This window comes from Ascaphus truei, chromosome 6 (assembly GCF_040206685.1).
Source record: "Ascaphus truei isolate aAscTru1 chromosome 6, aAscTru1.hap1, whole genome shotgun sequence".
Taxonomy (NCBI): domain Eukaryota; kingdom Metazoa; phylum Chordata; class Amphibia; order Anura; family Ascaphidae; genus Ascaphus; species Ascaphus truei.
Window position 1 is genome coordinate 103427515 of NC_134488.1, and position 14941 is coordinate 103442455.

The 14941-nt window shown below is 45.8% G+C and overlaps 1 protein-coding gene across 2 annotated transcripts in view; it reads left to right on the forward strand.

Moving 5' to 3' along the window:
- The window catches only part of SYT5 (synaptotagmin 5), a 121463-nt gene extending 106880 nt beyond the window's left edge, over positions 1 to 14583 (forward strand). The window contains exons 7-10 of one of the 2 annotated variants that reach the window (XM_075605450.1): positions 3255 to 3372; positions 4374 to 4507; positions 10956 to 11166; positions 12155 to 14583. In XM_075605450.1, coding sequence (XP_075461565.1) covers positions 3255 to 3372; positions 4374 to 4507; positions 10956 to 11165 — 462 coding nt within the window. In that variant the 3' untranslated portion in view covers position 11166; positions 12155 to 14583. Of the gene's footprint in view, positions 1 to 3254; positions 3373 to 4373; positions 4508 to 10955 lie in introns of both variants that reach the window. The other variant, XM_075605451.1, reaches the window with a different exon arrangement.
- Positions 14584 to 14941: the final 358 nt, after the last annotated feature.

The following is a 14941-nucleotide window of genomic DNA, read 5'->3' on the forward strand; positions in this document are numbered from 1 at the left end:
CGTGCTCGTGATACTGGATGCATGATAGTGCTACTGACAGCAGTGGACGCAATAGGTTTAGTCCAGAAGATAATATAAGGTGCTCCATCAACATGTTAAGTTTCAGAGACACTGAAAGTACGATGGGAGAGGTGAGAGGAAATTCAGGATAGAGCTTTATTACGGATACCAAGATTATGGAGAATGTGAAAGCAACGACGGTGGGCCACAGTATAAAAAGCAGCAGAGAAATGAAGTAATCTAAGCATGATGTAATGACCTTGGTATTTGGCAGCATGACGGTCATTAGCTACTTTGGTTAGGAATGTTTCAGTGGACTGAGTAGTGCGGAAAACAGATTTTAGAAGGTCTAGGAGAGAATAGGACTAAAAAATCCCATTGATGTAGCATTTGCTATGGTATGGTGCTTTCTACAATTGTTCTTTTTTTTTACATGTTGTATTACATTGGACTTCATTTAAAATCGCAGCACATTTCTCTTATAAAATGAATAAAGACGAGGATCATACAATGAAGTGTGTATTTTATGATTTTTAATAAAGAGTGGTAACATAAATTTCAATTTTTTATTTTTCCAAAAAGCTCTTGCAAGGACTTCACTTTCATACGCTGCTTTTTGTGGCCTTTTTAGAATATTGGCATAGAGTATTAAAAGAACACCTACATTCTACAGTATTTAAGTTCATATTAATAATAGTCATATGCTAATAATATTTGTGGATTACATCAACGTGATGCAATGGGCCTAAATTGGCACCCAGGGAGTCATTTATCAGTCTCCCAGCTGCTAGACTGGGACAATCCAATTGCACCATATTTATTAAGGATAAATATCCCCTGTGAAAACAGTGTGATTTTCTTTTGTGTGATTCTCTCCTGTCTTAGTTGAGTATATATTTATCTGTGCAATTTATTAAGTACATCTGTTAAAAGCATTGTCATTTTTTTTTACTCTCTCTGAGGAGAGAACTGTGGAGTCCCCCCACAGCTTATCCGTATGTGTATACGCCTATATGTATACGCCACTATCAAATCCCGGTATATGGCAAATAAACAACACATTACTTATTTGTATAACAATGAAATTTATTGTTTTTTTTTTATCATGCTAAATCGGACACATTTTGATTGACTAATATAAGTATAGTTACAACGTATGAATGTTAAACGTATTATTTGTTACACAGGTGTGTTAGGGGTTAATCTATTTGAGTTCCTTATAAGCTTCACAAAAAAACATATGTATTCCTTTAGGGATAAAGAAACCTAGCTTGCATCAGCAGTTTCCCTCACAATGCTTACAACCACCAGACAGATCGTTTTACAACTTTACAAACAAGTTATTGGCTCTACACTCCGTTCTCAGGAGCCACCAACAGGTCAGGTTTTATGGATATTCCTGCTTCAGCACAGGTGGCTCAAGCAGTGGCTGCACAAGCAAGAATATCCATGACCTATTGGTGGCCCTTGAGGGCTGAGTTCGACACCCCTGCTCTACACAGTACATTGATTTGCTGACTTTTTAGATAACCTACATCTTCCTAAAAAGTCACTGGGGCGCGTGCTCACAAATCACGTCAAATTGATTGGACAGGTTTAAAAAAAATCTCTTAAAGTAGTTGTTTTTTGTTTTTATTCAACGCTTAATGCCTTTTTTTAAAATGAGTTTTAAAGCATCCTTTTATTTCTATAGCAGGCTTAGCCCACCTCCCAAGCAGTACAAGATCTTTGCAACACTTTCCTATTTGGAATAATTTGTTGCAAATGTTCCTAGCTGTTTGAGCTGCAAACTGTAACAATAGATAGTTATCTTAGTAACATAGGACACATTGTAGCTGCTGAGTTACACTGACTGAAGCAGCTATTATGTTAGGCACAGAATCAGGATATTGACACATTTATAACAGGAGCACCAAATGATTGGCCAGCTTAGGTAAGAATGTAGAATTATACATTGTCATTTGCTTTACACATAAAAAGAAGAAAAAAAAAGAAAAATTATTTTTTGTAAAGTAGTATTGCTGCTTTAAAGTAGAATCTAAATTTGAGCAAGGGTTTTCTTTTATTTTACATGGAAAATATAAATTTACTTAACTCTGGGCTCATGTAGTACCAGTAAATGGGTTCTCGTTGTTTAACCAGGGGTTTATATCGATAGCGGTTTCCATTACTTATCATGGTCCTTCTGTCTTTGCTATGTTGTAATGGAGCATTTCCAAGAAGTTGAATACATCGAACGTCACGTGTTAGAGTGAGGGAGATAATATTCTGCCTTTTGAATCCCATGGGAAATAAGTCGAGATGTGTGAATTTTTCGCTCACGTTCTTGAATCAGACAAACTTTTGCAAATCATGGTAGCATTAAAAGTGAATGTGCAAGGTTACGTGGTCCTTTACATTCTGACATTTACTGACATTTTGCTAAATTATAGCAAAATTGTAAAAATTGGCATAATTGGCGAAAGTCTTGAAGTCTGTGAGAAGCCATTTGCCTGAGCAGCAGGTAAAGAGGTGGTGTCATTTGCAGCTCTCCCGGGGAAATGCATGCAGTACAGTCTTTCCCAGCTCCTGGGCATTGCTTCTCCATTTTGTAATAGGGCAGATAAAAGCAGCTTTGTAAGTGGCTTACCTACTGTACCTTGTTCTCCAGAGGTTCAAAGGAACACAGCTGTCACTGCTGAAATTCCTTCCTGTACTACTGGCTGCAAAACTAGTGCAAAAAGCGGAGCAAAATAAAGTCGCAGATTTATCCAAGAAAAAAATGTAATTGAGAGCCTTGGCAATTGACAAATAAAATTTTGCTTTTGTGCATCACTTTTATAATTTAACAGCCAGGAGACTCTAACAAACAAACCACAGAGGGAGGCTCCTTTCTGGCTTTCATTTTTTACCTATGACATGCAGGACTAAGGCCCTGTTGGTGATATGATGTTTTATGAAAAGACATCAAATGGACATTTATTAAAAACTCATTCATGCATTTTCTTTAATGATTCCTTGTTCTCGCTAGGCATTAAAAAATACTCTGTAAACATACACTTATTTTAATTACCATTTATATATCTATCCGATCTATTATTTTTGTCCGGAGCAGGAGACCAACATCTACATTATGTGAAAAAGTTTTCAACTTCAATGACCATCTCTAATGAGGCCCATCTCAGAATTATCCCAACCCATCAGAACTCAGCTGTTACGTCCACAAATCCAGTGATCAATCATATACCATTATGTTTTCCACCATGTCTCCCCAGCAAGAGCAGCTAGGAGACATCTGCTTCTCGCTCCGATATGTGCCCACAGCAGGAAAGCTCACCGTCATTGTGCTGGAGGCCAAGAACCTGAAAAAGATGGATGTTGGAGGACTTTCTGGTGAGTTATTTAAATTGTTAAAAACCAATGCCCCTTATACTGTACTCTACCTGTGCTTCTTACCCACGTATACTTGAAGTCAGACTAAGCAGTGCTTACAAATGATGATTGATAACAATAGTCCCACAATGTCACGCCTCCTCATATCAATGCAATGAAATGAGTGCCAGATATGCACAGGTTCAGTTTACTTCCTAAAAAAAATCTAGCATTAAGAACCTCTTGACTTGTGCATCGTTTATTATACTACCCCTTTGTCTCTTTACACTCCCATCCATAAAAAGGCCAAAGTAATGTATTAACATTATAATATTGCTAAACACTGAGTTTAAATCATCAGGCAATCACCAAAACTCCAGAGCGATGTACGTTTCAGACCACAAGGTCTTTTCTCAAGCTCTCTCTCTTTCTCCTCTCTCTCTCTCTCTCTCTCTCTCTCTCTATTGGCAAGGACCCCTGCCCAGCGGTGACAAACCCCATTCTGCCTTAGCATATTATCTGTATTTTTTTTTTGTATCTTTCAAACTTCATAAACAAGGGAGGATGAGTGGGATGTTCTCTGCACACTGTTCCCATCCAACTGCCAGGAATTCTACTAGCCCAGTGACCATCTTCCTCACCCACTCTCCTCCCCCTTCCCTTCTCAGCCAACCCCGCTGTTCCATGCACTTCCAGCAGCACATCCTTAACCCCTGCTGATCCACTCCACACCTAGCACTGTCATGCTCCCTTCCACCTACGCTTCACTATGGCTACCATGGACACTTGGGCACTCTTTTTCCATACTACTTTTTTGCTTTTACATTAACATGCAATGTTCTTGTTCCCCTTTTGGGATACTCACAATGCTCTGAATTTGTGAATGGTTTATTAACCCTCTTTGTAGCGAATGAGAGTTAACACTTCCAGAATTTAGTAAGTACACCCTTCTGAGTTGTTTCTTATTTAATGTGCATCTTCCTCACATATCTTTGCCGGCTTCCATCTGATTCTCTTAACAGACCCCTACGTGAAGATTCATCTGATGCAAAATGGCAAGCGACTTAAAAAGAAGAAGACAACCATCAAGAAAAACACCCTAAATCCCTACTACAATGAGTCATTTAGCTTCGAAGTTCCTTTTGAACAAATCCAGGTGAGCAGTGCTGACGTTAACAGAATATGATCTTGTGATAACAGATCTCACACCCCAAGACAGGGTCTTAGAATAGGAATAGTAATGTGTAAAGGGGAAGGGAGCTCTGCAGGTGTTAAACTCATGCATCACTTATTATAACACTATTTATATAACAGAGTTATACCAGATCTATGGTGCAACAGCTAACAATGTGTTGGCTAGTCCCTTTCACTTTATTTAAAAATGTGTTTGTGTTACACCTGCCTGCCTATGAATTTTTCTTATATCACTCTCTTCTATTGAACTAATTAGGATGCAGCTTCTATTTTCAAAGCATCTCCCATACAGTAGTTTCCTTTAGTTTGCTGTTACACCATACTACTTCTTTACTCAAAAGGAGGGGGGGGGGCTAGTAATTAGCACAGGAAATACCTATTATTGGAGTTATAATATATAGAACAAAATCTAGCTGCTATATATCTTGTCACTGTTTGGTAACAAGGTGGTAAAATATACTGAAGCTGTATAGAGCAAGAAGCTTAAGATACTGAAGCTTGGTACCTCTTGTTGCAGTTGGTAACCCAAAATAGTGAGTAGGTCCCTAGTGTTGGGACCTCTGACCACTAAACAGATGTTTATTTATTGTTTAGTTGTATAATACTCTAAGTAGCACTTAGATGAAAAGCACAAAGTGTATACTATGGTAAATAACTGATGAGACATCAATAATAAGACTTGTTACTTAGTATTCTATTAAATATTATCGAAAATCGCAACAGTATTATAGTACAGGCAGTCCTCGGTTATCCGACACAATGTGTTACTCAAAATGGCGTTGGATAGTGAAACGTTGTAAAGCGAAACACGTTTTCCCATAGGAACACTGTTTAAATGAAAGGTTCCGTTCCTGAAGGCATTTTTAATGCTAAAATACACAAAATATTTTACGCAGACATTAAGATATGCAGCACACACATAAATTATATAGTGTATATACTGTATTATATATATAATATAACATAATAAATAATATATTATAAAAATATAATATATTATATAGTATAACTAGCTGATATACCCGGCGTTGCCCGGGCGTGGAAGGGCAGGGGGCATGGAGTGGAAGGGCGGGGGGGGAGGGGCGTTGAAGGGCGGGGGGGGGGCCAAGGGGCGTAGAAGGGTGGGGAGGGAAAAGGGCAGGGGGGGGTAAAGGGCAGGGAGGGGCGGGGGGGCGAAGGGTGGGGGGGGCAAAGGGCAGGGGGAGTCAGGGACGCGGTAATTCCCCTGCGTTTCCTCACCTTGCACACGGCCGCGCTTCTGTTCCTCCGGGTACCGGCCGCCCTCCTCCTCCACCTCGGGCTCCTCAGCGGAGAGGCTGAGACGCTCCGGTGAGGAGGTGCTGTGCCTTTCGCGGGGAGAGGCGGAGACAGCCGGAGGAGCGGCCTCTGGGACGGGGAGCGGCCTGTGTGAGGGGAGAGCCGCAGAGAGCGTGCTCTGTGTGGGTTTAAGCGGGGCGGGGGGTAAACGGGGGGGGGTGAGCAGGGGGAGAGCGGGGGGGGGAGGGGGGGGAGAGGGGGGTGAGCGGGCGGGGGAGAGCGGGGGGAGGAGGGGGTGAGCGGGTGGGGGGTGAGGTAGAGCGCCGTGTGAGGGAGAGCGCCGGGTGAGGGAGTGGCCTATGGGTGGTGAGAGCCGTGGGGAGCGCTCTCGGGGATGGTCAGCTGGGGGAGCGGCCTATGTGAGGGGAGAGCCGCAGAGAGCGTGGGGGGGGAAGAGGGGTAGGTGTGTGTGTGTGTGTGTCTCCATCTCTCCTTTGGCCCGTCACTCCGCCTCAGGCCAATGAGAGGTGTGCGGGGGCGGGCGGGCCAAGGGAGCAATCTCATTGGCCTGGCCCAAGGTCCAATGGGATTGCCGCTAGGGACACAGGGAGGGACACAGGGAGACACATACAGACACGGACACATATGACGCTTTCTGAAATATATTGTAAGATATAGTATAATATATATATGTTATATAAACATAAACAACTTTGCAAAGTGTCGAGCGTTGGATAAGCCATTTTGGCGTTGTAAAAAGGAACATAGGTATGCATTGCATAGCGTTGGATAAGCCATTCGTTGTAAAGCGACTGCCTGTATTGCCTGTACTGTGTCAGAGCAGTTTTACTGCCCACGGCTGCAGTCTCCGAAGCACTCTGACCTCCACACGCTCGCGCCTCTCTGATGAGCTGACGTCACCCGGAAGTGACGTCAGATGTACCCGACGTATGTTTCACCAGGTTGACTTCCTCAATGAAAGTTTATTTTATACAAATTGAGGGTGTTTCTAAGGCCGAGTTCAGGGTGCTTACTTCACGACGTGCACACGCTTACGTGCGCACGCACGATCGGAACAATGACATGGTTTTCAATGAACCATGTCAGGTTGCAATTTCTTGTGGCGGCAAAGTACAGCGTTGTCGCTGCTACATTTTGCCGCTACATCCGGATTTTGGGAGTGAAAGTCGCATCACGCGAGCTGGTTCAGTGAACCAACTCCGTTACACGTTGGCCACGCCCCCCACCATGCCCCCCCCCACCACGCCCCCCACCACGCCCCAACCACGCCCCCAAACACCGCAACCCGACTCCAGCAGCCTGAACACAGATCGCTGGGCTGCAGTAGCGTGCGGTGGAGGCGCGCACGGCAGCACGGCAGTACGGCAGCACGCAGCATGCCCCCTGACCTCGGCCTTAGTGCCGCACAAGGGGATTCTTTCTTCTCTAGTAAATACACAATATTTTGTTCCCTGCGAGCACCGCCCCCTTCTAGTTTGGGACTTCATTAATCATCTACCATTGCCCTCGAGGACGTTGAGCAGGGTTACACTAAGCCCTAAAAAGCATACCTTTGTCCTCCTAAACTATTTATTATTTCATACACCTGTCCAAATTAAATATATGTAACTAGCTGAGAGACCCGGCGTTGCCCGGGATGTAATGTTCCCGTTCCTCTCTCTCTCCTCCCCCCTCTCTCTGTTTGTCCCCCATTCACATCAATCCAGTCCCCCCCCTCCCTCCCTCCTTTACAGCTTCATGTAGCGTGTGTGCGTCAGTCACTGTGTGTTTGCGCGCGCGTCAGTGAGTCTGAGGCAGAAACACAAACACACACAGACTGACTGACGCACACACAGTCAGTGTGTTCCTCAGTCAGTGTGTGCGTGCGGGTGTGCGTCAGTCAGGGTTTGTGTGCGCGTCAGTCAGTGTGTGCGTGCGGCAGTCAGTCAGTGTGTGTGCGCGTGCGGCAGTCAGTGTGTGTGTGTGGGGGTGTGTGTGCGCGTGCGGCAGTCAGTGTGTGTGTGTCAGTCGGTGTGTGTGTCAGTCGGTGTGTGTGTCAGTCGGTGTGTGTGTCAGTCGGTGTGTGTGTCAGTCGGTGTGTGTGTCAGTCGGTGTGTGTGTCAGTCGGTGTGTGTGTCAGTCGGTGTGTGTGTCAGTCGGTGTGTGTGTCAGTCGGTGTGTGTGTCAGTCGGTGTGTGTGTCAGTCAGTGTGTGTGTCAGTCAGTGTGTGTGTGTGTGTGCGTCAGTTAGTGTGTGTGTGAGTCAGTGTCAGTGTGTCAGTCAGTGTGTGTGTCAGTCAGTGTGTGTGTGTCAGTCAGTGTGTGTGTGTCATCAGTGTGTGTGCGCGCGTCAGTGTGTCAGTAAGTTGTGTGTGTCAGTCAGTGTGTGGGAGGTGATGTGAGTGGAGCGCCGGGGAGGGGAGCGCCGGGGAGGGGAGCACCAGGGAGGGGAGTCAGGGGAGGGGAGGCGTCAAAGGCGGGGAGGCGTCAAAGGCAGGGGGGGGGGAGGCGTCAAAGGCAGGGGGGGGGGCGTCAAAGGCAGGGGGGGGGGCGTCAAAGGCAGGGGGGGGGCGTCAAAGGCAGGGGGGGGGCGTCAAAGGCAGGGGGGGGGCGTCAAAGGCAGGGGGGGGGCGTCAAAGGCAGGGGGGGGCATCAAAGGCAGGGGGGGGGCATCAAAGGCAGGGGGGGGGCGTCAAAGGCATGGATTCCTCCCCTTGCATTTCCTCACCTAGCAGCATTAAGTCCCTGCCGCCCTCCTCCTGCTCCTCGGGGATGTTGAGCCGTAGAGAGCGTGCTCTGGGAGGTAGGTGGGGAGGAGGGGGGGTGAGGGATCGAGAGGTGGGGAGAAGTGGGGGTGGGGAGAAGTGGGGGGGGGGAGAAGTAGGGGGGGGGGAGAAGTAGGGGGGGGGAAGTGGGGGAGCGACACACGCGACACCTACCTGTAGTTCCGGGCGCCGCCATCTTCTCACTGGGCGCCGCGAGGGAGGAAGGGGGTCCTTCCGGGCGCCGCCATCTGTTCCAGTTGGAGCGGCGGCGGAGAGGGAGAGAGGTGAGTTGTAGCGGCGAGGGGGAGAGAGACCTGGCGTTGCCCGTGAGTAAAATTTCCCGCTCCCTTCTCTCTCCCTCTTTCTCCGTGTTCCCCAGAGGGGAGGGACGAACAGTGGACAGGAGGGTGTGGGGACGGACAGTGGACAGGAGGGTGTGGGGATGGACAGTGGACAGGAGGTGGGGGACGGACAGTGGACAGGATGGGGGGACAGTGGACAGGATGGGGGGACAGTGGACAGGAGGGACGGACAGTGGACAGGAGGGGGGGGACAGGAGGGGGGGCAGGAGGGGGGGACGGACAGTAGACAGGAGGGGGGGACAGTGGACAGGAGGGACGGACAGTGGACAGGAGGGACGGACAGTGGACAGGAGGGGGGGCAGTAGACAGGAGAGGGGGAGGGGGGGGGGTGGACAGGAGGGGGCAGTGGACAGGAAGGGGGGCAGTGGACAGGAGGGGGGGCAGTGGACAGGAGAGGGGGGGGAGGTGGACAGGAGGGGGGGCAGTGAACAGGAGGGGGGGCAGTGAACAGGAGGGGGGGGGCAGTGGACAGGAGGGGGGGCAGTGGACAGGAGGGGGGGCAGTGGACAGGAGGGGGGGCAGTGGACAGTGACACACACACACACACACACACACACACACACACGTCTCTGTTGATGCGCCCTTTCTCAGTTCCGTTTGGCGCCGGAGGTGAGGGAGCGACACCTACCTGTACTTCCGGGCGCTGCCACCGTCTGACTCGGCGCCGCGAGGGAGGAAGGGGGTCCGCCATCTTACGCGCCGCGTGGCAGCTGCCTGTTCCCCCGCCGGGGGTACGGGAGAGGTGATTTGGAGCGGGGAGAGGTGATTTGGAGCGGGGAGAGGTGATTTGGAGCGGGGAGAGGTGATTTGGAGCGGGGAGGGGGAGAGGTGATGCCGCTGGGGAGGGGGAGAGGTGATGCCGCCGGGGAGGGGGAGAGGTGATTTGGAGCAGAGAGGGGGGAGAGGTGATTTGGAGCGGGGAGGGGGAGAGGTGATGCCGCTGGGGAGGGGGAGAGGTGATTTGGAGCGGGGAGGGGGAGAGGTGATTTGGAGCGGGGAGGGGGAGAGGTGATGCCGCTGGGGAGGGGGAGAGGTGATTTGGAGCGGGGAGGGGGAGAGGTGATTTGGAGCGGGGAGGGGGGAGAGGTGATTTGGAGCGGGGAGGGGGAGAGGTGATTTGGAGCGGGGAGGGGGGAGAGGTGATTTGGAGCGGGGAGGGGGGAGAGGTGATTTGGAGCGGGGAGGGGGGAGAGGTGATTTGGAGCGGGGAGGGGGGAGAGGTGATTTGGAGCGGGGAGGGGGAGAGGTGATTTGGAGCGGGGAGGGGGGAGAGGTGATTTGGAGCGGGGAGGGGGAGAGGTGATTTGGAGCGGGGAGGGGGAGAGGTGATGCCGCTGGGGAGGGGGGAGAGGTGATTTGGAGCGGGGAGGGGGGAGAGATAATTTGGAGCGGGGAGGGGGGAGAGGTGATTTGGAGCGGGGAGGGGGGAGAGGTGATTTGGAGGGGGGAGAGGTGATTTGGAGCGGGGAGGGGGAGAGGTGATTTGGAGGGGGGAGAGGTGATTTGGAGCGGGGAGGGGGAGAGGTGTGTGTGTGTGTGTGTGTGTGTGTGTGTGTGTGTGTGTGTGTGTGTGTGCCTTTGGCCCGTCACTCCGCCTCAGGCCAATGAGAGGTGTGGGGGGCGGGCCAAGGGGGTGGTGTGTGTGTGTGAGGCCAATGAGAGGTGTGGGGGGCGGGCCAAGGGGGTGGTGTGTGTGTGTGAGGCCAATGAGAGGTGTGCGGGGGCGGGCGGGCCAAGGGACCAATGAGATTGCCCCTAGGGACACCGGACATCCAGGCAGGCAGGCATGCATGCAGGCAGGCATACAGTGCTTTCACTAATATAGTATAAGATGCATTTCTTGCAGCACATAGAATGTACGTTAGTATCTTGTATGCAAGATGTGGTTCTTAGCTATAAATCACTGTGATATTGAACATTAGTATTAAGGTATCGTAGTTAGATTTTTTGAAAAATACTTCTCCACCAAATATCTATTTTGTTTTTGTTATCCTTTCTCATTCTGATGTTTGGATTTCTATCTACAGAAAGTGCAAGTGGTTCTTACAGTACTTGATTATGACAAACTGGGCAAGAACGAAGCTATTGGCAAGGTCTTTGTGGGCTGCAATGCTACAGGGACTGAGCTTCGCCACTGGTCTGACATGCTGGCTAATCCCAGAAGACCTATCGCTCAATGGCACACTCTACAGCCAGAGGAGGAAGTGGATGCTGCCCTTGGAATGAGGACCTCATGATGTAACTTCCTGTGTGTGAATGAGTGGGCGTGCATGTTGGTACAGGGAGGTACTTGTGTAAACAAGCATTGTTACCTGTGCTGCCGTGTGTATATACTTGTTCAAAGCTGTAGCTGTGGAATAGCTTTGAGAAAACCTCCTGTTTTGTGGTTATTTGTAAATGATTAAAATATTTATATAAGACTTGGCCAAGAGGCAGTATCCTTTTTCTAAATATCTGAGCTGGTTTAGTAAGAAAACAGAAGATACTTGAAATTGAGAATAAAATGACTTTACCTTAGTAGTCATGAAGCATAAAGGATTCAGTACCTTTAAATGTAACACTCTTACTCCTTTATGTATTTTTACAACTGAGGATCATCGTTTAAACTGGAACATTTTATTCTAGTTGCTTGACTTTTAGTTATCATAATGTCAGGTGTGACCAATCAGGGGGTTGACTCTTTGCCTTATGGTTTATTGGTGAATTAAAAAGTTCACTTTGTTCTCTCTGAATAGTATACATAACAAATAGAGTTAAGCAAATGCTAGAAATATTTGTACAGAGGGATTACTGATTACGTACTCCCAGATTGCATGGGATTTTCATGGCAATTGATCAAATCCTACCCAAAAAGTTAGAAATAACAGTGAAGATTTCATATTGCCAGCCTGAAAATTAACTGAAGCTAATTGAAAAATATTTCAATCCAAGGACAAGTCAATCATTATTCTTACACGAGGTCTCACTTTGTATTTCCCATCCTCTCTCACTTCTTTAAACTAATGAACAGTGCTAATTAACAATTCATCAACCTGAATGGTGAATACAATTAGGAGTTGAAGTAATAGAGAAAGGATTATGCCTCTTTCTAAAGCCATTAATGGTACCATTGTTGGGGGTGTCACAATAATAAATATGGATTAGGAATGGGGGGTATTAGGAGTAGAGTGTCTTTGCTTTGGCAGGAACCGATTGTGACAATCAATTGAACATTTTTCTTTTACAGTTGATGGAGAATATGACTGTTAGGAAAAGCCAAGCACAATGTGTTTGAGCCTAGGGAAACTATACCGGAAGACTAGATGGGCTCCCACTGAGTATGGACTTGTTACAAGGGCTAAGAGATGTCACAATCCACATTCCGAGTTCTTGTTCTCAGCCAAGAAAATTAGTATTCAGCCTAGCTCATCAGTAGACAATCGAGAGAGTGAAGTGAACCAGAAAAAGTTATTATGTTACACAGGGGCAAAGTGGGTTCCTTCAAGTCTAAATGGATGGGTAAAGTGTTTGTAGGTAATAATAAAAAAATAAAAACACTGTGCCATGGCTTCATTTTAGGAAGGAACCTCTGTGATCTAGTAACTTCACGTCGAACACCATCTACTGTGTCTACAAATTGTACATGGGTCCAAGAAGTTATCACAATATGCAAAAAAATCTAATGACTGCAATAAGACATAAAGAGCATAAACAAAGACACCTAAGAGCAGTAATAGATGCTCTTTATGAGACCTAAGTACATTATTTAAGACCTACTGTACCATAAATACATAAATGTAAAGGTGTTTGTAGTCATTTATCAAGGCTAGTGAGTGACACAGACATTATATTGATGTAGCAAGCACTAATTTACATACAGTAGCTAACATATCAGATTGTTGTTAACATGATAGAATTGTAATAAATAGAGCGATGCTGTGTCTCTTGTATTTTTTCCACGTCGCTTACATCTGATGGAGGTAAGTTACATAAATGGATGAAGGACCACTGTAATATTACATGTAATTCCTCTTTAATTCTCGGGGTCTTTATACATGTACCCAATTAGTATTTAGTTATTACTGTTTATTTATCTTATTGTTTTTGTTTCTTTATTACGAGTGTAAACTTTACATACGATATATTAATTAATGGGTCTGTGTAATGCACCACGGAATTACAAAAAAAATCTACATTTATGAGACAAAAGAACTTGACCAAATGATGTTCAGATATGTACTTTTAACATAGATGTTTATATTAAACACTGAACATTATAATCAGATTTTTCTCTACTGTAAACACTCATTCGCTATAATTGAAAACCCTGTTAGTCAGTAAACATGGATTCTTGTGAGTATTACTAACCTTCTGCAGCTGTTTCCAGTGGGACACAAAGGGTCTTTGACCTGAAGGAGCTTGGAGCAGGACGTGGCTTGCAGGTCACTGATTGCTTCACTGAGTAAGTTGCCAACCGGAGGCAATAAAAAGTAATGAACTAGTATGGTTCATAAATAAATTGTTTAAGCAGTGGGAAGACAGGAACTGGAGGTATCAATTTTGTGAGCTTGTTGCCGTTTTGTGTACAGAATTCATTGGACCAAATTTTATCTTTTTTGATACTTTAATAGAATATTTTGTGATTATGATATTGTGACACTCCTTGCAGTTTGGCTCTGTGTTTCTTATGCTAGTTCATCTCTTCCTTGCATTACCCCCCCCCCCCACGTTCTTTATTTCTCTATAATTTTCAGTTATCTTTCTCTTTTCTTGTCTCATACATGTTTTCTCTGCCTGTATGTTTTGGTCTTTATATTTCACTATTGCTATTAGGTGCTGTTGATGGCAAATCTCCAATGTTTACTTCTTACCCATATACTGTACTTTTCGATACTCTTTGTCCATTGGTCTTTCTCAGATTTTGATCCCCACGCTTTCTGACTTCTTTATTGTAAGTTTTACTGGTGGCACCATTCCCTACAGTCCTTAAGCAACCTTGAAGAAACAGTGACTTCTCTTGTCCAAATAATAGAAAGCTGCCTAGCATTGTATATGTGAGGCTCAAGGAGAAGTTCATCCACCATAACACTCCCAGTACAATCTCTTGCTGTGATGGCACAAACAATGTGTATTATGTATTCCCTTGTGCCATGAACCTGTTGTAACTACAAACCACAATTTTCCCAAGAAAGAATACCCAACATTTTACTTTGATGCTACATGGGATGTTTGAATAAAAGATCCATGAAAAAACAAACAAACAAACAATGGAGCTTTAATCATTTATGTTCAGCATTTTCTTAGTGGCCACATTTTGATCACCTTTTTAAATAGACTTGTGGTGTATCTCCTTGCTATTATATACCTTTTCTGTTTCACGCTACCCTGCATTTAACAGAAATTGTCCTAAACACCATTACAAGTCCTCTGCCAAAACATAAATACATATATAGCCAAAAACATAAATAACAATATCAAGTGGACCATTGTGGATGAACCAACCAGAGCGTTTTGACCCATCTCTCCATCTGTGGTTTTCTTGGAACCCCTTGTTCTAGCAGTAACGCCGTACTTTATAAAGGTTCCCTTTTGAACATATTTTAATATTAATGTATTTGAATGAAAAGTTGTCTGTTAATGAATAAATGAAAGCTATATATTTAAAAAAAAAATGTGTGTTCCCTCCTTGTGAAAAAATATTGTTAGTCTAAGCTCATCCTCTTTATTTTTCTTCTGCGATACAATAAATGCTCGGGCAGATGTGCCCATAAGCTTACTGGGGCCTATGAAATAAGGATCTCAAACGGCTTTATTGGCACAACATTGGCGCAGGGGAATCTTATTTTTAATTGCACTTGTGTGTGCCTATGTGATAACCTGAAATGTCTTATTCTGCATCAGCAGCGTTTAAAAAAAAAAAAAAAATTGCAGCAAAGAAATGGACAGATGTAAATGGTATGTACTAAAAAAGGATATTCTGCACACCAAAAAAAAGGAGAAAGTGAGTCAAAATCAGCCTCCAAGTTCAACTTGG